The sequence below is a fragment of the Lacerta agilis genome, chromosome 9 (genome assembly GCF_009819535.1).
Source record: "Lacerta agilis isolate rLacAgi1 chromosome 9, rLacAgi1.pri, whole genome shotgun sequence".
NCBI classification, from domain to species: domain Eukaryota; kingdom Metazoa; phylum Chordata; class Lepidosauria; order Squamata; family Lacertidae; genus Lacerta; species Lacerta agilis.
In genome coordinates, this window is record NC_046320.1 from 53,569,628 (window position 1) to 53,597,244 (window position 27,617).

The 27,617-nt window shown below is 44.5% G+C and overlaps 1 protein-coding gene across 2 annotated transcripts; it reads left to right on the forward strand.

Moving 5' to 3' along the window:
• The first annotated feature begins 322 nt into the window (after positions 1 to 322).
• SLC39A8 (solute carrier family 39 member 8) lies at positions 323 to 26,882 on the forward strand. Of its 2 annotated transcripts, XR_004427338.1 has the most exons (9): positions 323 to 891; positions 10,198 to 10,363; positions 12,261 to 12,430; positions 13,563 to 13,685; positions 13,947 to 14,123; positions 17,269 to 17,476; positions 17,722 to 17,906; positions 20,107 to 20,227; positions 25,915 to 26,044. XR_004427338.1 is itself a non-coding variant. In XM_033160446.1 (8 exons), exons 1-8 carry the CDS (start codon positions 625 to 627, stop codon positions 26,062 to 26,064), a joined length of 1,446 nt encoding a protein of 481 aa, XP_033016337.1. In that variant the 5' UTR covers positions 323 to 624; the 3' UTR covers positions 26,065 to 26,882. The 2 variants fall into 2 exon arrangements, 1 of the variants encoding a protein (XP_033016337.1); XM_033160446.1 differs by lacking the exon at positions 20,107 to 20,227 and having other exon boundaries at positions 25,915 to 26,882.
• Positions 26,883 to 27,617: the final 735 nt, after the last annotated feature.

Here is a 27,617-nt window from a genome sequence, read left to right on the forward strand (position 1 = left end):
AATAGCTACTGTAAAATGCAATGCTGAAGGATTAAAGAAGCAATTTCCTAATGGATCAATTCATGTGTGTTTACATGTGCGTGTGCATATGTGCTTGTGTGTGTGTGTGTGTGTGTCTATATACAAACTCCTAGCAAAAACTGGGACACTCCAGTCCTGTATGATTTCCGCTGCCCTCTCAACCTTCCCTGTCCTGTCCTCTCTTTATCACGCAGGAGGAGCTGAATGTATCTCTGTCATCTCGTTGTCCCGTCCGCTTCTGCTGGGGAAGAAACTTCCCTCTCCGTCTCTTTTGGCTTCGCTCCTGCCCTCCCGCCCCCCCCCCCTTCCATCGATCCTGCGGACTCTCCAGGATTAGGAAAGGCCCGAGGGAGCGCCCCAAACCCTGCCCTTGCCCAGGAGGGGAGGGGAGCGACGAAGGAAGACCTGCCACCAGCAGCCGCGCAGGACGCAGTGCGCCCGAGGGAGGCTGAGGCTGCGGACAGGACCTCCTCGTTGGCTCCCGCCGGCAAGGGAAGGCAAGGCGCGTGCGCGCCGTCGGCGAAACCTTAACCCTTCGCGCTCTCTCCGTGCCGCTTCTGTTGAGCAGCTGAGCCAAGAGCAGCCGCTGCGTCGTCGTCGGCGATGTCTCCCCTCGTGGCACGGACGCTCCTGGCCGCCGCGCTCGCTTTGGCACTGGCCGGCCTGGCCCCGGCCAGGGCGCAAGGATCGACGCCAGCAGCCTCGCCGGCGGGGCCGCCCTTCGCTCGGGATGTCCTGGCGCTGTTCGGCGGCAACCGGAGCCTCTCGGCCGCGCAGCTCGAGCAAATGCTGCAGAAGATGGGAGCCGCGCACAGGCTGGAGGAGTCGCTGGCCGGACAGCTGGACCTGCACGTCCTGCGCTACAACCAGGTACAGTCCAGTCCCGGTCGTGCTGCCCCGGCAAAGTCCTCCGCCGCCCCGTCTCCTGGATTCTCCCCACAAGTTGTTACAGAGAGGAAACTGAGGCGGAGACAGGCGGACCGGGTCGGATCTTTCTGCAGAGACTTGAAGCCTCCTCGCCCGGAGGCGGGGGGCGGGGGAGGGCTGCAACTTGCGGTTATTTTCACATAATTCTGATCATCGCCTTTTAACTCATTGATTGTGTGCATTTTCGAAAGTTCGTCCGTCGATGGCTTGAGCGTGGTGCTAATAGCGCCAAGGTTGCAGGTTCGAGCCCTATGGGACAGTTGGGGGGTTGGACTAGATGACCCTCGGGGTCCGTTCCAATTTTATGATTCTGTGCAGAAAGTCCCAAGTTCAGTCCACTGCGTCGCCAGGTAGGGCTGGGGAATATCTCTGCCTGAAACCCTTAGTCAGTGTGGACGGTATTGAGCTAATGGCCTAATAGTCTGATTAGGTGAAAGGCAGCTTCTGATGCACACAGCATAATTGCCATAGAGAATAATGTTTTCATTTGGGTTTCCTCTGCCCTCTCTGCTCTCTCACCCAGGTACAACCATTTACTTGTCAAGTTACAACACATTCATGCATCTGAAGAAATAATAGTAATAATTTTATTATTTATACCCCACCCACCTGACTCTAGTCTACAAAAGCCATGAGAGATTTGTTTGTCTTTAAGGTACAACAAGGTGCTATGGTCCAACTCGGAACAGTTTTCAAGGAAATTGGGCAAATTTATTCAGGATAAGGCTAGGACCCTTGACAATGATGTAGTTCCTCCAGGATCATGGGCAGTCTATCTGTGAATACTAGTTCCTGGGAAACATAGTGGGAAGCTATGCCAGTAAATAGCTCAATAAAGATGTGGACCCAGTGTGTGGCAGGTGTGAGAAAGGCAAATTCCATGGTAGGAATAATTGGGGAAAGAATTGGAGATATCTGCTGATATCATGAATTGGAGAACTGCTGATATCATGATGCTCTTATACAGTTATGTGATCCATGCGCTTTTGGAATACTGTACGTTCTGGTTACCTCATCTCGAAAAAAGATATTGCGGAGTTGGGGAAAAAAAATCAGAAAAGGGCAACCAAAATTATTGCAGGGATGGAGAAACTCCACTATGAGGAAAAATGACAGCATTGGGGACTTTTTAGTTTAGAGAAAAGGCAAGTAAGTGGCAAAATGGTCGAAGTGTGTACCATTAGGCAGTGGCGTAGGAAGGGTGGGGCGTAGGGGGTGGTCTGCCCTGGGTTCCATGGGAGGGGGTAATACCCCCAGCCCCTCCCGCCACTCCCCTGCCACCCAGCACCCCACCAGTGCTTCTTTACGGATGGACGGGGCAGCCCACAAGCCACTGCTCACTCGCCGGCTCGTGGGGCTGCCCCGTCCGTAAATCAGCATGGCCGGGGAAGCCCCACAAGCTGCCGCTCGCTCGCTCGCTGGCTCGCCGCAGGAGCAGCAGCGCCAACCTGGATGGAAATTCCGGGCATGCGTAGTGCATCCGAGTCGGCGCTGCTGCTCCCGCAGTGACCGAGCAAGCCAGTGAGCGAGCGGCGGGTCATGGGGCTGCCCCATCCATAAAGCAGCATGGACGGGGCAGCCCCACGACCCACTGCTCGCTTGCCAGCTTGCTGCGGGAGCAGCAGCACTGGCCCGGAAGCACTACACATGCCCGGAAATCCCGGGCATTCAGAGTGCATCTGATGTGCGTCTGACGTCATGACGCACATGTCGTAGCCTCACGACACATGCGTCATGATGCCCCGCCCCCAGGGGGTGCCTCCGCTCCACTGCCCTGGGCAGCGGAGAGGCTTCCTCCGCCACTGCCATTAGGCATTGCATGGAGAAAGTGGACAGAGAAACGATTTTCTCCCTCTCTCATAACCCTGAAACTCGGCGACATCCAGTGAAGCTGAATGCTGGAAAGAAAGTACTTATTCACATAGCAAATAGCCGAATTATGCAATTTGCTCCCACAAGAGGCAGTGATGGCAGCCAACTGAAATTGAGCATTGAAGGAACATATCCTAAAAACAAACATGTACTGCACAATGTGGTGGGGGAACTTTGGCTTTGCAAATGTTACTAAAACTGCAGCTCTCATTGTCCCTGGCCATGCTTGCCGGGGCTGCTGGGAGTTGTAGTTCCACCATATTTGGAGGGTCAAAGGTTCACCACACCTGTACTAAGCCAAACGATGGTTTTATCATCCATATGCAAATATGTGGGCTCCCAAGGAGGAGATTGGAGCTGCTCCTCCCCAGGTCCTTTATCTCAGGGCAGCACAGCAGCAAAGCCAAGGTTTGTTCTTGGCTGCAGCTTATGATTAATGAAGGGAGAGCTTCACCACAATTCCAGGTTGGGACAAGCCAAACTTTGGCTTAGTTGCTGCACTGAATTAAAAGGGCTTTGGAGGAGCAAAGTGGGTGTCATCTCCTTCTCGGGGACCCACCTGTTTTTGCAAAGCCATAGTTTTGCTTACTGTGACTTGCAGACCTGCCAATAATGCATTTAGTCAACTCCTAAAGATGTTTGCTTTCAGACCTGTGTTCAGTTTCTTTGTGGGCACAGTTTGATTCGAATAATTAAGACTGCCAGTTTCTGTGCATTTCCTTTGGGTGGCATGCTTTAAACTTGTTGGTTGGGATGTGGAGTGATGGGAGGCACCGTAGCTCAGTGGTGGAGCACATGTCTTGCATGCAGAAGGGCCCATGTTCAACCCCTGACATCACCAGGTCTGGCTGTGAATTGGAGAGCCATTGCTAGTCACTGTAGACCAGGGGTCCCCAAACTAAGGCCCATGGGCCGGATGTGGCCCAATCGCCTTCTAAATCCGGCCCATGGACGCTCCAGGAATCAGCATGTTTTTACATGAGTAGAATGTGTCCTTTTATTTAAAATGCATCTCTGGGTTATTTGTGGGGCCTGCCTGGTGTTTTTACACGAGTAGAATGTGTGCTTTTATTTAAAATGCATCTCTGGGTTATTTGTGGGGCATAGGAATTTGTTCAATTTTTTTTTTTCAAAATATAGTCCGGCCCCCCACAAGGTCTGAGGGACAGTGGACCGGCCCCCTGCTAAAAAAGTTTTCTGACCCCTGGTGTAGACAATACTGTGCTCAGTAGTCCAACTTGGTGTAAGACAGTAAGGGTTTTAACTGTTGCTACAAAGATGCTTCCGAAGCAAGGATTGTTGCCAGTGCTTAGGGCAGGGGACAGCAAACTTTTTCAGGAGGGGGCTGGTCCACTGTCCCTCAGACCTTGTGGGGGGCCAGACTATATTTTGGAGAGAGAAAAAGAACGAATTCCCATGCCCCACAAATAACCCAGAGATGCATTTTAAATAAAAGGACACATTCTACTCATGTAAAAACACACTGATTCCCGGACCGTCCTTGGGCTGGATTTAGAAGGTGATTGGACCAGATCCGGCCCCCGGGCCTTAGTTTGCCTACCCATGGCTTAGGGCATAGCATGGACTGCACCTCCAAATGTATACATAGTCTGAAGTTTGGGATAATTTTTATTGCATTGTGAATGCTACAACTGCTAATTCAAACCTAATTACAGAAAGAACGAAAGAAAGAAAGAAAGACAGACAGACTTTCTTGTTCCAACAGGGAATTGTTCCCTTGGGAATTTGCTGCTTTTAAGAAAAGAGCTGGTTCCAGGCTGTTTTTATTGTAATTATTACTTTTGTTTTTAAAACAGATTTTATATCTGCGGACAGTTTAAAATATATCCATGTGTACTTGTATTTTAATGATTGATTTTTCTGTGTTTTTATCTGTAAGCTGTCTTGAGTTGAGTCCCTTCAGCAAGAAAGGCAGAGTATAAATAAATATATCTCACTATGGATACTTGGCTGACTGGGCATTCTCCTACTCCATTGCTCAAAACATTTGACAAGGTAGAATATGTGTACAACTCTCACAGCCATGCTGGATCTGCTGGATCTGTAAGCCTCAAGGCTTTTTTTTTTTTTTACCAGCCTGCTGAATTCCAGTTCATGGCTGTGTTAATATGGGAAACATTTGCAGCCTGATGAGGAGAATATCCCACCCAAATATTATATTCAAATAACTGTTGTTATTATTTCCTAACCATGCAAGTGGGCATTTATAATTCTGAAGTATGAAGCGACAGCTATTCTACAACTGGTTGTAGACGTGGCAAGGGAAGGAAGAGTAAACAGGGGTAAGCAACCATTTTCAGCCGTGGGCCGGTCTATCGTCCCTCAGACCATGTGGTGGGCTGGACTATATTTTGAAAAAAATGAATAAATGAACGAATTCCTATGCCCTACAAATAACCCAGAGATGCATTTTAAATAAAAGGGCACATTCTACTCATGTAAAAACACCAGGCAGGTCCCACAAATAACCCAGAGATGCATTTTAAATAAAAGGGCACATTCTATTCATGTAAAAACACACCGATTCCTGGACCGTCTGCGGGCCGGATTGAGAAGGCGATTGGGCTGCATCCGGCCCATGGGCCTTAGGTTGCCTACCCTTGGTTCAGACTAAAGCCAGTCTCTGCACACATTTAAAGCAACATGATACCACCCAAAGAATTCTGGGAGCTGTAGTTTGATGAGGGGAACCCCATTCCCCTCACAGAGCTACAATTCCCAAAGGAATTAACAGCCAGCCGCTCTTCACAGGGAACTCTGTTCATCTAAATTGTAAACCATTGCTTTTCTATCAGGCTATACAGCACATGTAAAAACATGTGACATGGTAAGTTGTGGCACCCTATGGGATGCTGACTGATCATAGCACTTCAAATACAAGACTTGTTACACACACACACACACACACACACAGGCATAGCAAAGAACAGAAGGTGGGAAGGGTGGATGAAGTCTGAGCAGACATATTGGGAAATGTTGCTGTGTTGCAATCCGTAAGCAAAAATTCCTTTGAGAATCATTCACCAGTTCCTTCATATAAACATCCACCCATCTGGTCACTGGTTGAGCAGGAATTGCCAACAGGTGAAAAAAGGCCAGATCTTCAGGACGCAAATGTCTGGGAGCATGCAGGACAATCTTTTGTGAACTAGTGACTTTCATAGGCTTGGTGCATCAGAAGGGCGTGCTAGAATGGCAGTTTGCAAGTGGGGAGTTGTCCGTTTTCAATGCTTGCCCACACAGCAAACTCCTTGCAAGCGAAACTGTGAGTGAGTGAGTGAGAGAGAGAGAGAGAGAGAGAGAGAGAGAGGCTGTAAATCGGTTGTCTCCTTATTGTGCTGGTTTCCTGTTTGTAGGAAATGATTTGTAATGTGTAGAATCCACCACTTGCAGCCTCAAGTTGTCCAGTCATTCTACCACCTTATTCCCTTGCACGTGCTGACCAAGCTTGGAAAAGGAACAGAAAAGAGAAACAGAAAAGTTCAAGGGGGTGGGAGGACTTCCCTGTGAGGAAAGGTGGCAGCATTTGGGATTTTTTTTAGTTTAGAGGGGATGTGAGTAAGATATGATGATGATGATGATAATAATAATAATAATAATAATAATAATAATAATAATAATAATATATTTATATCCTGCCCATCTGGCTGGGTTTCCCCAGCCACTCTGGGAGGCTTCCAACAAAAGATATAAATTACACTAAAACACCAGTCATTAAAAACTTCCCTAAACAGGGCTGCCTTCAGATGTCTTCTAAACGTCAGATAGTTCTTTGTTTCCTTGACACCTGATGGGAGGGCGTTCCACAGGGCGGGCGCCACTGCCGAGAAGGCCCTCTGCCTGGTTCCCGGTAACTTGGCTTCTTGCAGTGAGGGAACCACCAGAAGACCCTTGGCGCTGGACCTCTGTGTGGTGACATGACAGGAGTAAATGAAACTATGCATGGAATAGCACCAGCCGCTTTACCTTGCTTTTGGTTCACTAGCATTAAACTAGATTTGGGGCAGACAGCCTTTCAAACTGAGGACTGCTTCACCTAAAAGAGAGGGCTGCCTTCTGCAAAGGAGGACACATGGGCCACCCTATCTCCTGGGGGAAAGAACCCCCAGCTTTTGTGATACAGTATCTGCTGTAACTTTGTTTTGATGAGCGTTTTTCTTTTTTTTTACTGACTTATTTTATTGACTTCTGTGCCACCCTTCGAAAGAATTATTATCAGGACTACTCATCGCAATAAAAAAGGAAATAAATAAATAAATAAATAAATAAATAATAATCACAATAAAAAGAAAATACCAAAAAATGGGGGGGGGGATGAAAGATTGAAATGGGAGATAAAACTGACAGTGGAACATGTGGGAACCTCAGTTTTATCGCCGATGCTTTTAAGCAGATAATACACTTAAGCATGTCATAAGCGCGTCAGTGAAAGTATGCAAATCTGATATTGGCTCCTTGGTAATAGGGCAGTGTAATTGGGCTGAAACACTGAACAAAGACTATATATATAGAGAAAGAGAGAGTGATACTTTCGTGCTAAACTTCAGATGCCTTTTGAGTATATAAACATCCCAGTTTTGTTAAACAAAGGAACACTTCATAGATGCAATTAGAGTTACTTTGTAATCATTTTTTTATTAAAATATCTTATTTGGATCCCACCCTTTCTCCCAAGGTGACATTATTATTGCTATTCATTTTCATCCCATTTTTCTGTATAAATATACCAAAAGTAGTTAACAGAGGAAAAACCATATATCACTACAATCATTTTCTTTATTTCTATCTCATTCTTTAATAGTCTTCTCCACCTTTCTGCAAAATGCTTGGGGTAGCATATGGTGACATAATTTAAAACCATGTAATAAATCATTTGAAACCAGAGAATCAGTATTGTTTAGTTGCCTTTTTTTTACTTATTGCTTTAAATATATTGCTTATTTAAAAAAAAATGAGCTCAGAGCAACCTTTATAAACCCCCCCCACACACCCAAAGATTAAAAGCAGATATAAAAGCAAGAATGAAAAACAATCTAAAATACAATAATACAATAATATGCAAAAAAGAGAGAAACCGGCTCAACCCCACCCTACTAAATAATGTGTTCAGAATTAAATTCCAGAGGTCTGTGTGAATAAGAATGTTTTTGCTGGAACCTAAAAACGGACAGCGATGGTGTCAGGTATGCCTCCCCGGGGAGAGCTTTCCATAAATGGGGAGCCCCTACTGAAAAGGCCCGCTCTTCTGTCACCACCTTTGTGCCTCTCTTGGAGGGGGCACACAGGAATTGCGTCGGTTCTTGTGGGGAGAGGCAGTCCCTGACGTATTGGCTTTATAGGTCAAAGCCACGAAAAGCTAAGATAATAGAACAGGACAATTAAATGGCAGCAACGAAGGCGGCTTATTGTTTTAAATCAGTGGACCATTATGTATTAAAAGCTTTCTAAAACGAAACTTCTAAAAATAGAAAAGAGGGTGCGAAATGGGTCTTCTTAAGAGAGGCCATTCCAGAGTTTTGATGCCACTACCCTGCAATATTCAATCCCCCCCCCTCTTATTATCTACACAAGCAGACACACCCCATGATGCACCCCAGTCCACAAATAACACTGCCTGGGAACGTTTTCCAACAGAAAGACAAAAAGGAAAGGGGGAAATGACAGAGAATGAGGAGGAGAGTGTGAACAGTGAAAATGAGGAGAGAGAGAGAGAGGGGAGGGGGAAGGAAGGAAGGAGTTCTGAGATGAGTGGCAAGTCAAGGCCATTTTATATTTCTGCATCTCTTCCTCCTTCCTTTTCAAGCAACTCCACCCCTCCTTCCAAAGTCTGTCATTTCTCAGCACTCTGTGCCATTGCAATCTTGCAGGGTTATTTTTGCAGAGCCCCTACAGCTCCCCCCCAAATAATAACAATAACAACAATTTATTATTTATACCCCATCCAAAATAATAATAATAATAATTAATAATAATAATAATAATAATAATAATAATAATAATACAGTAATAATAAAGCAATAAAATATCAAACATTAAAAACTTCCCTAAACAGGGCTATCTTCCGATGTCTTCTGAAAGTTAGATAGTTGTTTATTTCCTTGACATCTGATGGGAGGGCGTTCCACAGGGCGGGTGCCACTACCGAGAAGGCCCTCTGTCTGGTTCCCTATAGCCTCACTTCTCGCAGGGAGGGGACCTCCAGGAGGCCCTTGGAGCTGGACCTCAGTGTCCAGGCTGAACGACGGGGGTGGAGACGCTCCTTCAGGTACACTAGGCTGAGCCCCCCCCCCCGGCCTTTAACATTTGCAAACCTTGGAATTATCCTGAGTCTACTGATGCCTCCTTCTTGTGCATGAGTGAATGCTGTTTGACATCCCTAAAAATTGCTGACAGGACTGTCTTCCATTAGGCTGTAACCTTATGCACACTTACATGGGAGCAAGCCCCGCTGAGCTCAGTGGGACTTACTAACAGAGTAGACACATATACGATTGCACTGCTGGAATTTTAGAAACTGCACTTTCATGTTCCCTTTAACATTAGAACCATGGAAACTAAAGCACTTGAAATGACCTCCCTAGACTTTTCCAAGCCATTAAACCTGTTTTGAAGATTAAATAATTGCAGCTTGGAAGCTTTGAAAATATACTTAATATGCTTAGGGATTTCATTGTAATTAATTTGTTAAGATTCTGGTTTTACAGGAAGAGTCTTGGTCTGTTCATGCAAAACTTCAGAACAAAAGCTGTCAAGAGCACTAACAATTCAGTTTTACTTCCTGTAAATAGCACCGATGCATTGCTTCATAATTGTTTCAGTGAAACTGTGACACCAGGATAAGAAATGTTCGAAGGGCTTATTGACATAAAGAGCTCAGATTCCAATGGCAGCTTTTTGCCCTCATTTCTGGTAAATAACAGCAACAAATCTAGGTGTGGATTTTCCCAGGGTCTGTTGTGCAGGGAAGGGGAAATGAGATCATGTCTAAAAATGGAAAAGTGTTGGTCTTCACCAGGTGAAGTGTGTCTTTCAAACCAGAGATGCACTGAAACCAAAATGATGACCAAAGCATTTCTTGGGCTTAAGGTTCTTAAGGTTAAATTTCAGAGGTAAGGTTGTTCTAGGGGTGGCATCTATGCAGGTCAGTTTAATCCCCCTATGATTTCCCCCCCCCAAGTGAAGGAGGAGCATGCACTTAGATCAGCTCAGCCACAGATGGCCATCTCACTTTATCCAGTCAATGAGACCCTAGTTTTGCCTCAAAACTGTGAAGCATTGGAGCCAGATCACTCTCCTTTCCCAACATCTCTGATATTCCCTTTCTCAAGCTAACCCAAGTTTCTCATTTTGTTTCAGTGCATGTCTGCCGAAGACATCTTTTCTCTGCATGGAATGTCAAACAGCAGCAAGATCACAGAGTCCAGCTTCTCCACAATATGTCCTGCTGTTGTGCAGCAGCTGATTTTTCACCCTTGTGAAAAATCCATGTCCAAAGGCAATTCCAAACCATCTCCTACAGAAGGTACCTGTCACTGGTGACTGGTATAGCCGTGAGATTAATTTAGCCCTGTTATTTATTCGTTTTACACAGATCTGTGGAGCAATGTTGCTACATGTTAACAGGGCATATGGCTGGAGGTCTATACTGGCTTTCCCTGTTGGGTGGAAGCTGCCTTATTCCTGGTCAGGCTGTCCATTTAGCTCTGCTCACAGGGCATCTCCACATCTTTCCCATCACCCACAACCAGATCCCTTTTAATGAGAGATGCCAGGGATTGAACTTGGGATCTTCTGCATGCAGAACATATGCTCTACCACCTCAAAAGGGTTGTGGAGGGAATCTACCCTGAATAGAGCACCGCCCTGCTGCCCACTGCTGGTTTGCCCCCAGTTTTGTTCAAGTTATATTGCCTCTGATTGCCTCTAGAAAAGTTAACTGTTGGGAAATGTGTGATAATTCAAGATTGCAATGGAGATACAGTGTTTTATATTTTAATTCAGGGCGTAACCTGATGTGCTGTGGCTTCAGGGTGAACACATACTCAGTCACAAATGCATATATTATTTATTTAGAATACAGTGGTACCTCAGGTTACATACGCTTCAGATTGCAAACTCCGCTAACCCAGAAATAACACTTCAGGTTAAGAACTTTGCTTCAGGATAAGAACAGAAATCATGCTCTGGCGGTGCAGCGGCAGCGGGAGGCCCCATTAGCTAAAGTGGCGCTTCAGGTTAAGAAGAGTTTCAGGTTAAGAACGGACCTCTGGAACAAATCAAGTACTTAACCAGAGGTACCACTGTATTTATAAATTGTCCTTCCTTCAAGGGAGCTCAGGGTGAAGTACAACAAACGTGCAAATTGACACAGAACTTCAATAACGTCCCTTTAGTACTTTGTAACTTGTTTTCTGTGCAACACCTATAATGATATTTTCCTTGTGGTTTACAACAGGGGTGGGGAACCTCAGGCCGGGGGGGCTGAATGCATACCCTCCAACATTTCTCCGATGAAAATAGGGACGTCCCATTCCATAATGATAATTTTACTATTTATACCTGACACATCTGACTGGGTTGCCCCAGCCACACTGGGCAGCTTCCAACATATATAAAAACACAATAAAACATTAAACATTAAAAAAACCTTCCCTATATAGGACTGCCTTCAGATGGCTCAGGGGTCGGATAACTCCATACCCTCCAACATCTCTCCAGTGAAAGTAGGGACATCCTAAGGAAAAGCGGGACAGCTTCTCTAAATCAGGGACGTCCCCAGAAAATAGGGACACTTGGAAGTTTGTGAATGCAACTCTCCAGGTCTCTCTAGCTGATGATCCTTGGGAGACTCCACAGACCACACCCCTTCCCCAGGCCACACCTCTCACTGTCTTCTTCACCGCCTCCTCAAATGTTGTTGCCTGGCTGAAATGTGCCCTAGAATTCTGATGATGCCTCTCACTTGTCTGGATAAAGGATAGAGAGGTGTAGGTGTAGAAACTAGCCTGCTAAGCAAAGGTAATATATTCATTGCTCTGCCCACCTTTGCCTCTGGCTCCATGCACCACTGGGATGTGGCCCTCAGAAAGTTGCACAGAAGGGAATGTGGCCCTACCCCTGGTACATTGTTTTCAGCAGAACTGCCCTAACAATTCTGTTTATTATGCAGCAAGAGAGCTATACTAAGGGGCTATTTTGGGTTTTCTTTTACAACCAGCACATTTTAAAATAATTGGCAGAAACATTCCTCTTTTATCCTGGTTCCTGACTTAAATATTAACCAAATATTATGCCCTTAATTCAGCTGTTCCGCAACGAGATAAGTAAACTTTCCCCTGCCAGATCAGTCTGATGTCAAATGATTTTTAATATGTCTAATATTTTGACTGCATTTTTTCCTCTCTCTCTCTCTCATACAGTCTGGGGCTTCGGTTTCCTTGCTGTGACTATTATCAACTTTGCCGCACTCCTTGGATTGGTCTTAACTCCTCTTTTAAAGAAAGACTATTTCCCCAAGATTTTAACCTACTTTGTAGGTTTGGCCATTGGAACCCTCTTTTCCAATGCAATTTTCCAGCTTATTCCAGAGGTAAGGATGAAACGGGTGAAGATGGCAGTAGAACTGGGAACATGATCCTGTTGCATGTGTTCCCCTGACCAGGTCTGAAATATACTTGAACAGATGGGTATTCATGAGCTGCTGTATGTTCTTTCTCCTGCCATGAACCTCATTCAGGAGAATGAGACAGCCTTGACCTGCTATTCTCCCATCTAACAGGTCGTTAAATGATGAACAAGCCAAAGACCCCTAAGTCCTTAAATTGGCACACTAGTTGTAAGTAAATCAGTCTTCTAACCATTTACATATGGTTGTGCTCAGATGGGGGAAAGTGCAGGGCAAATTTAGGCACTGAACTCAGTTGAACAGGTTGACAAGTCTTGCTAGGTGTCAGATCTGCGTTGCGGTTGCTCAAGAGTAACCAGGCATGAGTCTCAACTGTCTTTTAACAGTTTATTGGTGCAGACTATTTACAGTGCAGAGAACGTGAAAACATGACCGTCCTAGTCACTTGCAGAATCCGGGAGTGCCGGTTTCTGGCTGTGACCCCAACATAAGAATTTAGGCACCCCAAAGCACCGTCTCCCTGGTCTCCTTTTGACCCCTCTGTGCAACTGAGGTGGCAGAAGTGGCGTGCTCCCCTCAGAGCGAAACTCACGAGGCGTGCTGGGGCTCTCAGCAGCATCTCCAAGCTCTTGCCTCGCCTGGCTGTTCCCAGCTTGCCCCTCCCTGCTGGAGGAGGTGCCACTTTTCCTGCTGGAAGAGGTTTCGCTACTGAGGAGGTGTCGGGGCTCTCGGTACATCGACAAGACCTCCCGCCCTGCCGAGGGCAGTTCCCTGACACTAGGTGTGGTGGTGCTGCAGTGCTAGCTTTTTGGCAGAGGGGTCACTGTTGCTTACCAAGAAGGACAGGGGAAGAGGGAAGGCGACAGGCAGGTTAGTGCGGTGCAATGGACAGATTGAGCCAATCTACCGCTCTTCCCAATGTGTTTGCACCATGCTGCCCTCTCATTGCCTTGACTTCTTGCTGGTTGCCAACAGTGGCCCACTGCTGCTGGTTAAAGGGTGAGTAGTGAGTATTCTCTTACAGTATATCTATATTCCAAATGAAGCACACTGTATTTTGAGTTAACCTAGGCTCGCTGTTCAACCTTCTTCCTAGGCATTTGGATTCGACCCCAAAATCGATAACTACATTGAAAAAGCGGTAGCTGTGTTTGGTGGATTCTACATCCTCTTCTTTGTGGAAAGAGTTCTTAAAATGATACTGAAGGCCTATAGCCAGGTGGGTAGCAGGACACAAAATAAACACGTTTCAGTGGTAAAGATCAGCATGCTTGTTTAATTGGGCAGAATAAGTAGTTCAAAAAGCTGAGTTTGGATTTAGTCTAAGGGCCAGAGCAGACAAATCGGTCTCCTCTGCAAATCTATATCTCAGTCACAGAAGCTGACAAATTTCTGTCCTGTTGTGCCATAGCGCATTTGAGCAACTTTTCTGCTTCTGAACTCCATTTGAACCTTTCCTGTTTTATTTGGTTCTTTTTAGAACAGTCACAGCCACTTTGAACCTGAAGAAATGAAACCTCCCCAAAGTCTCCCTCCTCCTCCTCCTCCTCCTGAATTGTTCAAACCTGTTAATGGAGCCATGTGCTACGCAAATCCAGCCATAGCTGAGGCTAATGGAACTCTGAGTTTTGATAATGACATTGTGATCTCTGGACAGGTATGAATGAACACAACTTGCCAGCTTATGAAAACATATCAAGGAAAGGGTGAGAATTCAACCCTTGATCCATTTATGTTTTGATACCAGTTTTAAAAACAACTCCAGCATATGTGAGAATGGGCTCTAGAATGATAAGAATGTTGCTTATTTCTTAACACTCAAAACCGCGTTATTATATATAAACTCTTCCACATAAGTTTAAATTTATCCCTTGTCAGACTCTGGTATTTCTGTCTTATTAGCCTTGGAAAGTGGTAGACTTTTCTTCACTGAAAGTTTTAAAGCAGATATTGGATAGCTGTCTGACAGGAATTCTTGAGCTGTGACTTCTGCATTACAGGGGGTTGGACTAAATGACTTCTGGAGCCCTTTTCAACTCTACAATTCCGTGATTCATCATTTCCAAAATTCTGTCCTTTTGGACTTTTAAACACAATGCTGGGTATGAAAAGGATAAGTATCAACACCCTTGTGTGTGTGTTTTCGACATACAGTGGTACCTCCGGTTGCGGATGGGATCCATTCCGGAGGTCCGGTTGGATCCCGAGGATTCCGCAACCTGAGGACCGCTTCTGCGCATGCACGTGGGGTGAAAGCCGGTAAAATACTTCCGGGTTTGCCGCGCGAGCTCACGTGGCCAATGAGATGCTTTCAGGGGAGCAGGGCCTGAGTGAGGGTGCACAGCCATTTCCCAGCATCTGTGATTGTGGCAAAATACACACTGATATGTTCTTTGCTCATTTTAGCATACTGTTTTTCCCTACACAGTTCCCCCCTCTATAGACAGAAAGTGTCACATGTGAAGCATTCCCTATATTTGAGTCTCTGCACAGAAAAAATAATGTCATGCTTGAAATCTGTTTATTTATATATTTTTTTATTATTATTTACTGAATTTTGTAACTCACGAATGGGACGTCAAGTGTATGACGTATTATAAAGTCACTTTGAAGAGAAAATTGGCTGCTCTCCCTCATCCTCCCACTGAGCTCTCATGCTGTCAGATGTCCTGCTTCTCTGAAAATGTCACTGCCATCCAAACAGCTTGCCTTTGTAAAGCAGGTGGTTTTGCAATCCCTTTGGAAAGTAACTTGGGAGTGAGGAAAGGAGCAGTTACTAAAAGGGCAGAAGCTCCAGCTTCCTGATCGGGAGGCAGATTTGTGGCTCTCCAGATATTGTGGGCTACAACTCCCATGAGCCTAGGCAGCATGGCCAATATTCAGGAATGATAGGGGCTGTGGTCCAATGTCTGGAGGGGCACAGGTTCCCCGCCCCTATCTTACATGAAGCTTGTTTTCAAAGCAAGGCTATTCACGCTCTTTGATACCAGTAAAGCAGGCCTTAATGACATTTTATTCCAAATGATCATAGAAGGCAATTCTTTCTCCAATGGCACTGGCATTATGCTCTCTCCTTTAGGATTGTCTCCTAATTCAAGGGTGCAATAGAACAATTCAGTCTGCAGAAACACTTCTGGAATCATTCAAATACGAGCAAAATGCATGTTTCTGTCTTTACCTCTGACACATTTGGATGTGATGTTTGTGTAGGAAGCTGGTGTGGTGCATTGATCAATTTTTATTACTGCTTCATATAAGCATCACTCTCACTTTCGCTTCATTCCTGCCGCGACTGCAAACAGTGCTTTATGATCAATGTATCACCGCTCAACCAAGGCACTTTTTACCGAAGCAATGATGACTTAGCTGATGAATCTGTGACTTCAACTTTTGAAGAGAGACCCCTGCATAATCAAACTTGTAATGCCAGAAATAAGAATTGGGCAACTGGGATACTTCCGTATGCTAAGTTATCATTCATTTTGCATTCTCATTTACAGAGGCTGCAAACTTGGTGACATTTTCCCTGCTGTGATGCTCATTGTGATGATTTGCTTCCCTGTCTATTATGATGGCATTCTTTGTAAACAGAAGAAAATATTACATTTGTGTGGAAGGAAAAAAGAAAGAAAGTGTCTGCTCAAACCGCATTCTTTAACAGGGTGGATTTAACTTTCCCCCATTTTATTCTGGACTTTAAGAACATAATAGCCCAGATGGATCAGGGCAGTGGATTTTTGTTTGGCATCCTGTTCTCACAGTTGGCAACCAGATGCCAATGAGAAGCCCACAAGCAGGACCTGAATGCAACAGCACTCTAATCTCCTGTGGTATTCAGAAGCATACTGCCTCCAACAGTGGAAGCAGACCATAGCCATCAGGGTTATTCCTGTTGATAGCCTTATATCATAATAGAATTGTAGAGTTCGAAGGGACTGCTTGGGTCATCTAGTCCAACTCCTGCAATGCAGGAATCTTTTGCTCAACATGGGGCTTGAACCCACGACCTTGAGATTAAGAGACTCATGCTCTACCGACTGAAGCTAATGCTCCATGAATTTGTCTAATCCTCTTTTAGACCCATTCAAGCACCGTCCATTCCCCCCCCCTCAAAGTGGGGTTTGGATTTGCACTTAGGCATTGGTAGAGTTTGAGTTTTCAGACCTAGTCTTGAAATAGTGCATCTCTGTACCGCTGCTGCTTATTGATTTTTATTTGCTCCCATTTTATAGTATTATTGTGTCAATGGGTGTTACTGTTGGTTTTAAAAACTGTGTTTTTGTACCCCACCCTTGGGCTACTTCGAATGAAGGGTGGGTAAAAAAACACACAAGCAAATAACATAGACATGCCATAGAATTCGTGAGAAACTAGGTCACCTGAAGGGATCTAAGATGTTACGGATTCTTACAGCCGCCACATTGTGCAATTTTATTTTATTTTATTTTATTGCATCCTTGGAAACATGGCAGCATCTGAGTCCATCATATGTTGACCTCCTTTGGACAAACCACTTCCATTTGAATACCACTGTATGCGGGCTGCAAAAAACAAAAAAAGCACTGACTTACAGTGACTTGGGTTGCAATCTTAACCATGTCCACTTGAAAGTAAGCCCATTGAATTTAATTGGGTTTCACCCCAGGTAAGTGAAGTTGGGATTGTAATCTTAGGCCTTTTAGGCAAAACTGTAAGCATTAATTCAACAGGACTACAGCTTCCTATGTAATATTTGCTCTCTGTGGAGAGAAGGACTTTGGAGCCTTGTTTATTTTTCCCTGTAATTTTGTTGCCTCCTACAGAATGAAGAAACCGAAAGCAACTTGTGTAAATGTTTCAGGGGACCTGCACTGTCAGAGATTGGCACAATTGCCTGGATGATCACACTGAGTGATGCTTTGCATAACTTCATTGATGGGCTAGCTATCGGTGCTTCTTTCACCCTTTCCCTACTTCAAGGAATTAGCACATCTATAGCAATCTTATGTGAAGAGTTTCCTCATGAACTGGGTAAGATGTTTTCCATTAACTCAGCTAGCTGTTAGATGAATGCACTAAGAGAGTTCTCATCAAAAAAGAGCCAACCAACAAGTGTTCTGCCGCATTGAAATGGAAAAAATGAAATGATGGTGTCACTATAATTTTCATACGCACTACCCATGTCTTTTTAATTCTCATGTTGGGAGTGGGGTGGAATATATAACAATAATGATAATATTGCTTGTTGACTATTTCCCTGCTTTTTCTTTTTCCAGGGGATTTTGTCATCCTTCTTAATGCAGGAATGAGCACTCGGCAGGCCTTGTTTTTCAATTTCATATCAGCATGCTCCTGCTATGTTGGACTAGCTTTCGGTATAGTAGTGGGCAACAACTTTGCTCCAAACATTATCTTTGCAATCGCTGGAGGCATGTTCCTATACATTTCCCTGGCAGATATGGTAAGCTCCTGCTATATTGTATGAATACTACGTGTATGTATGAATCAGACCATTTATCCTCATGGAACCACAATTCTTAAATTTGGCTAAGAAGCCAGATAGCCAAACGGCAATCAGGTGACCTTATCTTTATTGTTGCAACAAGGTTCAAACACACAGAGTAGGAACCCCGAGCATGGGGTTACACGATCTTTTAAGACTTCTCCACCCCCTCCCTATAATACATTTCCACAGCATCATCATACATCACAAATATGTCGCAAAGCAGGAGTGATTGGCATGTAGAAACACCCCCCACACCCACCCACACCCACCCACACCAGGAGGGGGAATCTTTTGTAGCCTGAGGGGCCGCCTTCCCTTGTGGGGAAGTTTCCAGGGGCCACATGCCAGTGGACCAGAGGCAAAAGTGGGCAGATGTGGTACTTATCTTGGTATTTCAGGCTGTGTTCAAGCCACAAACTCCTGGCCAGGTTTCTACCTTCCTCACACACTTTCCATCCAGGCAAACAAAAAGGATTAATAGTTCAAGGGCATAACCAGCCAGGCAAAAGGACTAGAGGAGGCTGCAGAACAGGGCCAGTGGTGGCTGTGGCCCTGGGGAAAGGTCTAGTGAGAGTCTTGAGGGCGAAGCAGGAAGCCTGTAGGCCACATTCTTCAGCCTCTTGTTCCTGATGTTCTTGAGCCCTGGTTTACATGGTTGCAATGCAAGATAATACATCTGTGAGAGGAAGTTGCAGTTGAATCATGGTGCGTAGCTCAGTAGTGTTCCATTAATTCCTTGTGGGAATTAAGTTTCTTATAAATACAAACCCTTGGAATGGCGCTCCCTGATGTTGGCACATGCAATCCAGCATATTGCTACACTGCATAAAGTCCATTTGAAGTCAGTATGAATCATGGGTAGGCAAACTAAGGCCCGGGGGCCGGATCTGGCCCAATCACCTTCTAAATCCGGTCCGGGGACTGTCCGGGAATTTTTACATGAGTAGAATGTGTCCTTTTATTTAAAATGCATCTCTGGTTATTTGTGGGGCATAGGAATTCATTCATTCCCCCCGCAATATAGTCCGGCCCCCCACAAGGTCTGAGGGACAGTGGACTGGCCCCCTGCTGAAAACGTTTGCTGACCCCTGGGATGAATAATGTGCTGCATGCAGGGCCAACCCTTCCATTGGGCAGAGTGAGAAAGCTACACTAGGAGGCAGATGCTAGGGAGCAGGGAGTAGCAGCTAGGTGTTGGGGGACAGATCTCTGGGTGCAGTATACAGCCTGCCCTTCCCCCTGTGCACCAGCCTGCTGCCTTCAGGTACAGTGGAGGTTGCTGACTCATCACCTGTGTTCAAATAACATCCAGCTGTCAGTCCAGTTGGCCTGTGTGAATGGAATGGGAGAGGGTGCCATCTTGTCTTTTGCATCAGGCAGCAAAATGTCTTGGGCCAGTGCACGATATCAGTTTAAAACTCCAGTGAGTTTGATCCTGAAGGGTGAGCAAAATCTGTGCAAGAGACCTCAGCTTTCTCTCTCCCCCGCCCACCCGAGCTCTTAGAACATCTACTCTCCCCACCAAGTTACTAAACTGCACTCAAACTTTGCTTGTTTTAAAATGTTCAGAACAATTAGGTGGTGTGTGCACATGTCTCCCTGTGTTTTTTGGGGGTGGTGGTGGTGAGTGGTACCCTGAATGGAAAAGGGGCATCTCGTATAGGTGGGTTTGTGAAATATGGACCAAGAGTCCAATTTTAAGAGTCACACGTGCAACATCACCAGAACAAAACAGAATATCAGTGATGGGAAAGAATGGGTGAGAAAGCAATGACTATGATGGAGAGGACTTATTGTTGAGAGTTGTTATTGCCTCCAAATTAGAGAGCGAGATGAACAAACCCAGTACTAAGGTCACTATGCACTCAATGAGTCCAGTGTTTGCTCTTCCTTCCTTTGGCTAGGCATCTTTCTGCATAAAAAGAGGAATATAGCTCTGTTGGTTTCTATTTCTGCATTGCAAGGGGTCGGGCTTCTGTGATTCTGTGATTGGAACCTACCCCTCTCTCTCTGCTAAGGGCAAAGGGCCAGCTAGGAAACTACCATTGTTGTCTATCTCTCTGACTCTTTTCAGTATTACCATGTTTACACCCCTGTTTTAAAGCCAATAGATGATAGGTTTCTCTGTCTACCTTTCTAATCTCTCTGTCTGTAGGTGTCTAGACCGGAACCGTTAATGTGTGTCTGAACAAAATGTAAATGATGTGTGTGAATGCTCAGTACAGACTCCTGCTTTTCTGCTGAATTCTACCCTGTTCCTCTCTGTCTAGAAACAGGTAGGATTTGTTAGAACACTTGTTTCTCTCTTCCATCTCTCACTTGCTCATTACAAGCTGATTTACACCTTAAGCAGGACGAAGTGGTAGGATTCAGAATGTAAGCAGGAGGACTCATATTTCTGAATAGTCCCCCATGGAAAACAAGCTTTCTGCATAGAGTAAATCAAGTGCATCTCTGAGAAAACTTTAGCAGAGTTCTCCTGTGTTTCTATAGGCAGGAAGCTTTTCATATTGAATAATATTACCTCCCACCTGCATTCTGGAATGGTACAGTCTATCACCTCAGTTCTATAGCCTTATTAGCTACATCATGTGTGGATGGACTAGCCAGTGTTCTGCAACCTTGAGTCTGCAGCTGTTGCTCAACTACAACTCCCGTAATCCCTAACCAGTTTAGCCTATGATCAGGGATGATGGGAACTCGGAACCCAATGCTGAAGAAGCCTGGACTAGACCTCAGAGATGATGCGTCAAGAGTACCAAGTGGGGAGCATGTTGTCTGTTGTTGTTCTTATTAATTAGATTTCTTATCCACCACGAGGTCCCACAGCGGGTTACGACAATTTAAAAAGACAGTATTAAACTCAGTTTAAACAAGTTAAGTTTGAATTGTTTCACGTGGTGGCTGCCATCATGCAATTGAAGCTGACCACATGCAGTGGGAATTGGTGTTCAAGTGAGGGTGCTCTCCTTCCCTCCACTAGTAAGCAGGTTCTTTGAAGAAGGACTCATCTGGGGCTGAATGACAAAGTGCTTCAGCCATCAACCCTGAAGGCACCCAGGGCTTGCCCTACCACTAGGCAGAGGGAGGTAACTGCCTCGGGCAGCAGATGCTGGAGGGGAGTGGCAGGATCCCACCCCCCAAATCCTCTTGAACCTACTGGCCATTTTGCTCCTGAAAAGTGATGGCCTGGCCTATGCCCTCTGAGCTAGCATGTCACCTTCAGGAGCAATGCAACATGCTTTCCACCACCAGTATTGAAGTAAGGCCCAGTCTGCACTCTGTATTTCTTACTTACTTCGCCAAAAACCTTTTGTTTATGACTGAGCTGAATCCTAGAACAATAGGATCCAGAATGTAACAGTATGATTGGTCTGCTGGAGCCACCCAATCCAGCTCCAGGTGGAAGTGAATCAGTGACCTGATTGGCCTGCAAGAGCAGCCAATCAGGCTCCTGGATGAAGTGAATCAACAACCTGATTGGCCAGCAGGAGCAGCCAATCAGGCTTCTGGAGGAAGTGAATCCGCAACCTGATTGGCCCAGAATTAGCCAGTCACGTGGGGCCCATTGTGTAAATAATGTATATATAGTAGAGGTTTTGGGGAAAGATTCATTCATTGCTACTATGAGCTGAATAAAGAGCATGAAATTCACACTTGACTCCCGGGTATATTTCACCTTTATTAGGCATTGCAAATATAGGCCATCATAAAACATCCACAAGTAAAAATTTAAAATATATACAAATAAGCAGCCATGTAAAAATATGCAATAACGATGATTTTCGTTGGAGTTTCTTCCTGCTAAATAGTGCCATTCACCACTCTGAAAGATACTATTGATAAAAACTCAGCCACCCTTGCAGTTAATGTCAGACGGATAGAATCTGATATTTTCATTGTGCTGTGATGTTAGACTATCCAAAAAGGGGGGTGGCATGCCTTTGTGTAGCTGGTTGAACAATGGACAGTAGAAAATAATAAGTTCTACTGTGTCCGGCACATTCAAAAAACTCTGCAATGTCTATCGTTTCTGGAGATGTTTAAATATCTCTCTATTTCAAGCAATATTGCACCCTTTTAAACAGTCATGGCTCCCCTTCCCTGCAATCCTGTTTGTTAAGGGTGTTGTGAGTTGTTAGGAGATCCCTATTCCCTTCACAGAGCTACAATTCCCAGAGTCACATAAAATCAATTCCCCTTTGCAGTGAGCTCTGGGAATTCTGGCTCTGTGTGGGGAATATAGGGTCTCCTAACAAATTTAAGCACCCTTAACAATCTACAGTTTCCATGATTCATCAGGGAAGCAACGGCAGTTTAAAGTGGTATAAATAATATAGTGCAGATGGGGCCTAAGACTCACTGTGGGTCCAGTTGACTTCTGCTTGTGGAATAGGGGTTACCAACCACCTGGCTTTTCCTTCAGAGGGAAAAATGCCCTGAAAAGCTGCAGCCTGAGTAAAAACAATGATTCTGTGATGTATAGTGAAAGCATCAAGCCTGGTGGCCACTGGGCATATTTCCTCAGATTCCCCAAGGAAGCCAACCAACACACAATTTAAGATTGCAACCCTATGCACACTTACACTGGAATTGACCCCACTGAATCCAGTGGAGCTTGCTTCTGAGTAAACATGCATAGGATTGTACTGTTAACAGAACGTGGGGGAATCCTGAAATGGTTATTTGCAGTAGTATACTGAGAACAAAGCTTTGTTTACGGTTATCTCTTCATTGGACAATGATCATTGTCTGTTGATTGATTAAAGTGGATATGCCCATAGCAAGACAGAGGGCCTTGCATCTCAAGGGGGAGGGGAAGAAAAGACTTCGAATCTCAAGGATGCTGAAGGAAGTGCTTGATTGATCTCCAAGACAACTTTAACTGTTGACCCCTCCGAGGAAAGGTCAGCATTCAGAGCTGAGAGTGCATTTGAGCCTTAAAGCCAACCGAAGTGGGCGAGTCATAGCTACAATGTTCAGAAGCCCTCCAAGAAGCTGCTTGGGGGGTGAGAATAGATCCAAAGAGACTGTGGGTGATGTAGACAGGTGCTACTCGTACCAACAGACCTTGTTTTCACCAAGTACTAGATTAGCCACAAGCCTCTAGTGGAAATTATGGCTAGCTGATTTAAGGTCACAAATAAGAAAAAAAATGTTACATTAAAAACATATAAAGTTCCCAAACTGCAGACCATGGACCATCAGTGGTCTGTGAGCTTCATTCAGGTGGTCCATGGTCTGTCATATTTGATTTTTAATGGTCTTTTAATCCCTTGGCCTGCCAATGAAGGCTGCCCCCTTTCCCAGCTGTGGTATGCAAGAGAAGGACTAAGTCTACCCTCTTGTTCACTGCCTTCCTATTAAGAATTGGAGTCTTGTGCCTGTAATTATTTTAGGAAAAACAAGATATGTACTGTCTCAAGCGAACATCTAGCTTCGCTCCAAGGTTGCTGAATAAATTCACGGCTGTGAGTCTGTCTGAAATGGGACTTTGTGTCTCCCGGCTCCATCTCCTGGATGGACCATGATAGTTCTGGCAATAGAATAGAAACCCACCCACTATTCCCTGGTTTGCAAGGTCTCTTCAAGCTAGATATGGGTATAGCTGCCCATTACTTTGACCTGTTACTGACAAGGAGGACCGTGTTGTTGTTTTTTACTCCCTGTGTTGTGAAGGTAGAGGCAGTATGACTCTGAGTACCAAAATCAAAAGTAGAAAAGAGTGATTGGCCTGCTTAAGAGCTTCACATGGGTGTATATGATTGGCTACTGTGAAGACAGGATGCAGGACTAGGTGGGCTTTTGCTCCGATCCAGTGAGCCTCTTTTTTCAAGTTCCCAAACAGGGATTTTAAATATATTGTTATTGAGCAATGAAGATCCTTATTATTAGCTTTGTGGAAGAAATGTTAGGTGCAATGGGAGATGATGGCACTAATGGCTGCCTTTTCCCTCTGAGGTTTCATCCCCAGAAAATTAAATTGTGTTGGGATTGGAAAGGTGTTTCCAGAGAGCTAGTTTTTGTATTACTTAAGTTTCAGAGGGCTTTGAAAACTTTGAACTTGATCCTACCTCATCTTTGATAAGCCCAGCACAGCAATTTTGTTGATCGGTGTTTGTCAGCACTTTGCAGAAGTAGAATGTTCCCCCCCCCCAACCTCCAGTGTCTTTGAATTAATTTCCAAGGAGAGTGTGCTGCAATGATAAACTGGCAAGTTAGTGGTAGAGATGCATTTACCTGTCAGGTTAGAAGTAGCTTCTGTGGGCTTTTTTCCATTGCATTTTGTTCTTTTTTCTTCTGTTTGAATCTCTGGCTGATGTGTCCTGGTAAACTGTATTTATCTTGATCATAGAATCTAGTGCAAAATGTCTTACGGTTTCATTAAAGTTCTAGAATTCACAGCTCTGTTTTTCTTCTGAAAGAAATCAGTTCCTCTGATTTTGTAGAAAAAGTAGGATAGCATTGAACTTGGTTATTATAATATTTGATTTTATTATTATTTCTTCATTACATTTATATGCCACTTTTTCTTCCAAAGAGCTCAAGGCAGTGTACATGCTTCTCCTCTCCCCCATTTTATGCTCACAACAATCCTGTGAGGTAGGTTAGGCTGAGAGACAGTGACATGCCCAAGGTTGCCCTGCAATTTTCATGGCTGAGTGGAGATTTGTACCCTTGTCTCCCAGAGTCCCAGGTCATAGTCCAATGCTCTAACCTTTACAACACACTGACTTTTATTATCCACTCTTCACCCTTAGATACAGGGCACACGACCGCCATCGACAACACAACATTTTAATTTTTATTTAAAAACGTTGTTCATCCCCTTTTCCAAGAGACTGTGATAGTTTATGACATATATTTATTCCATGCTATCTTCACCACACAGGGCAGTCTAGAGATTGGAAAGCTAGTACTGTACAGTGGTACCTCGGAAGTCGAATGGAATTCGATTTCCAAAACGTTCGGAAACCAAAGCGCGCCTTCCAATTGGCTGCAGGAAGCTCCTGCAGCCAATCGGAAGCTGCGGAAGTCGCATTGGACCTTTGGGTTCTGAAGAACGTTCGCAAACTGGAACACTCACTTTGGGAGCCAAAACGTTTGACTCCCAAGGCATTTGGGATCCAATGTACGACTGTATTTGCCATGCTTCAGCAGAGGGATGAATTTTTCACTGTAGTGGGGAATACCCCAGGTGACCCTGTGTGTCTGCTTAGTCCACTGATCTGATGGTGCTGACAGTTGATTGGGACCTTCAAGGTTCCTCAACATCTCCATTACTTTCAATATTTCCATAGCTTTAAACCAAACTTGGTCTGGACAGGCTTTCAAGTAGATGGAGGACTTACACACCTTCAGAACAAAAGGCTGCCCTCTAATGTAGAACACATAGCTACTCTGAAGAGGAATAATCTGGTCTCTTGGTAGTTGCAGGCAGAAAATAGCAGGGGAAGCAGGAGATGCCTGGATCAGCACTGGGCAGGCAAGTTGCCCCCTCCAACACCAACAGCCCATGACAGTGCTACTAGCCAATTAGCAAACATCTGTTTGCATCTACCGTTACACCTCTCTGATGCTTAGCCCACCCATATGAAAGGGACTTAACACTGCCTGCACATTGCATATACTTTAACTGCAAATTACTGAGAAGCTCCCCTGCACAAGCTCCATTTAAATGAATGGGCATTGCACAAAATGGATGTGAGCCCGTCCCTGAAACTTACAAAGAGAGGCTTAGCTGAGGAGGAAGCAATTTCCAGTGTTCCTTTCTTGGTGAGGTAATCACTTGGACACAACACCCAGGCTCATAGCCCCAGATTGTTGCCGTTCCAGCAGCTTAAGAACCCAACCCAATCTTATACAGTAATGTAACATAAATCAAAAAGAGAAATACTAATGTAGCATGTTGTTCCAGATGGCAACACTTACCTAAAAACTTCCTTCCTTCTGCCTCCTCTAGTTCCCAGAGATGAATGACATGCTGAGAGAAAAAGTGACCGGAAGAAAAACAGATCTAGTCTTCTTCCTGATCCAAAATGCTGGGTTGCTCACAGGGTTTGCTGCGATTCTGCTGATCACGGTGTACGCAGGAGAAATTGAACTGGAATGATGCAATGTTGGAGATGTGATAATGAAGACACTTAGTAAATTAAAAATGGAAGAACTCTCGAACTCCATAAAAGGGACTTTGGAAGTTATAAAGGATTTGATCTGACATCCCATTTAATTTGGAACGAATACCTTTGGTTTTTGTGTCAGCATGATAATAATCACTTGTGCCGCATAAAGACTTAAACATGTGGGCACTCCAGTACCTGTGGGATTTCCTCTGCCTTCAAGAATTGTGCTGTTAACTTCAACCACATACCTTCCTATGCATCACAAGGAGCTCTGGATTGCCACCTTTGTATTTTTAATTGAGAAGTCACCTGTAAAGCCTGTACCATTGTACTGTATACAGAAAGTATTGCATACACCTGTAAGAAGCATCCAGCAACAGGCACATCTGCAAGATGATTCAGGCTAAAACAAATACGACTTCTTCGTTTACAAGGAACTTTTTACGGAAGATCCATGGCCACATTTCTAACTGTGATACAAATGGTTTCAAAATAGCTTTAGACTTTTCCTCCTTTGGGGGCAGATTTTTTTTTTTTTTTTATTTTAAATCAAACTTACTTTAGTACGTTTGCATAAATAATGCAAAGATTCCAATTACCAATTAACACTGGATTAATTATACCACTTAGTGCTTTTGATCGCTTTCTTTCAAGGGCACTGTGGGCTTTATTATGAGAAGCACATTTTTTTAATAAGTGATGTTAAAATTTCAACCGTTTATTATGTGCGTCATGCTTAAAAGGCTCTGGCCTTCTATATAGATATATATATATTAAGAGAGAACAAAAATTAACTATTTTAACATTACAATAGCTATTTCAAATTTCTGCTTTGATTTCTGTTGCAAAGTTAGCATGCAAATCGATCAGGCAATGCTGATGCCACAGTGTTTGGTGAATTGCACGCCACAGTGTGTAGTCTAGTGGTTCGTCTGACTATGGAACCTCTGTGTGTGCATTGCTCCTACTCCCAAGGAACTTTACATAAACTTAAGCGAGGAATGCTGCTCCAATAATTCATTAAGCTGAACTGGGGAGGCTGCAGGTGTTAAAGTTCCATATACCGTATTTTTCCGTGTATAAGACTATATTTTTTCCTAAATTTTTGAAGTTTAAAATAAGGGGTAGTCTTATACATGTATAGTGTATTGTGCATTTTCTTAACTTTGAGTCCCCCAAAATACGGGGCGTCTTATACACGGAAAAATATGGTAAGTATTAGCTGTTCAGCCTGGAACGTTATTGCACTCATGTCCTGCTTGCAGGCTCCCCGGAAGCACCTGACTCTTAGTCTCACCTGGTGGGTCTCCTATGGTCTTATGGTCTTATGGATCCGGGACATGATTTAAGGATGCATTGCTTTTCTGCATGGTCATACATAACTGCCTTTGAACACAATACTGTGGTACCTGGGAAGATGCTCCAAGAGCCACAGGATTTTGGGGGGCCTCACTCTCTGAGAGCAGAGAGAGAGGTCCACTCTCATTTTTCATGTTCTTATTTCACTCCCACAAGCTGCAATGATGGCAAAAACCTTGGATAG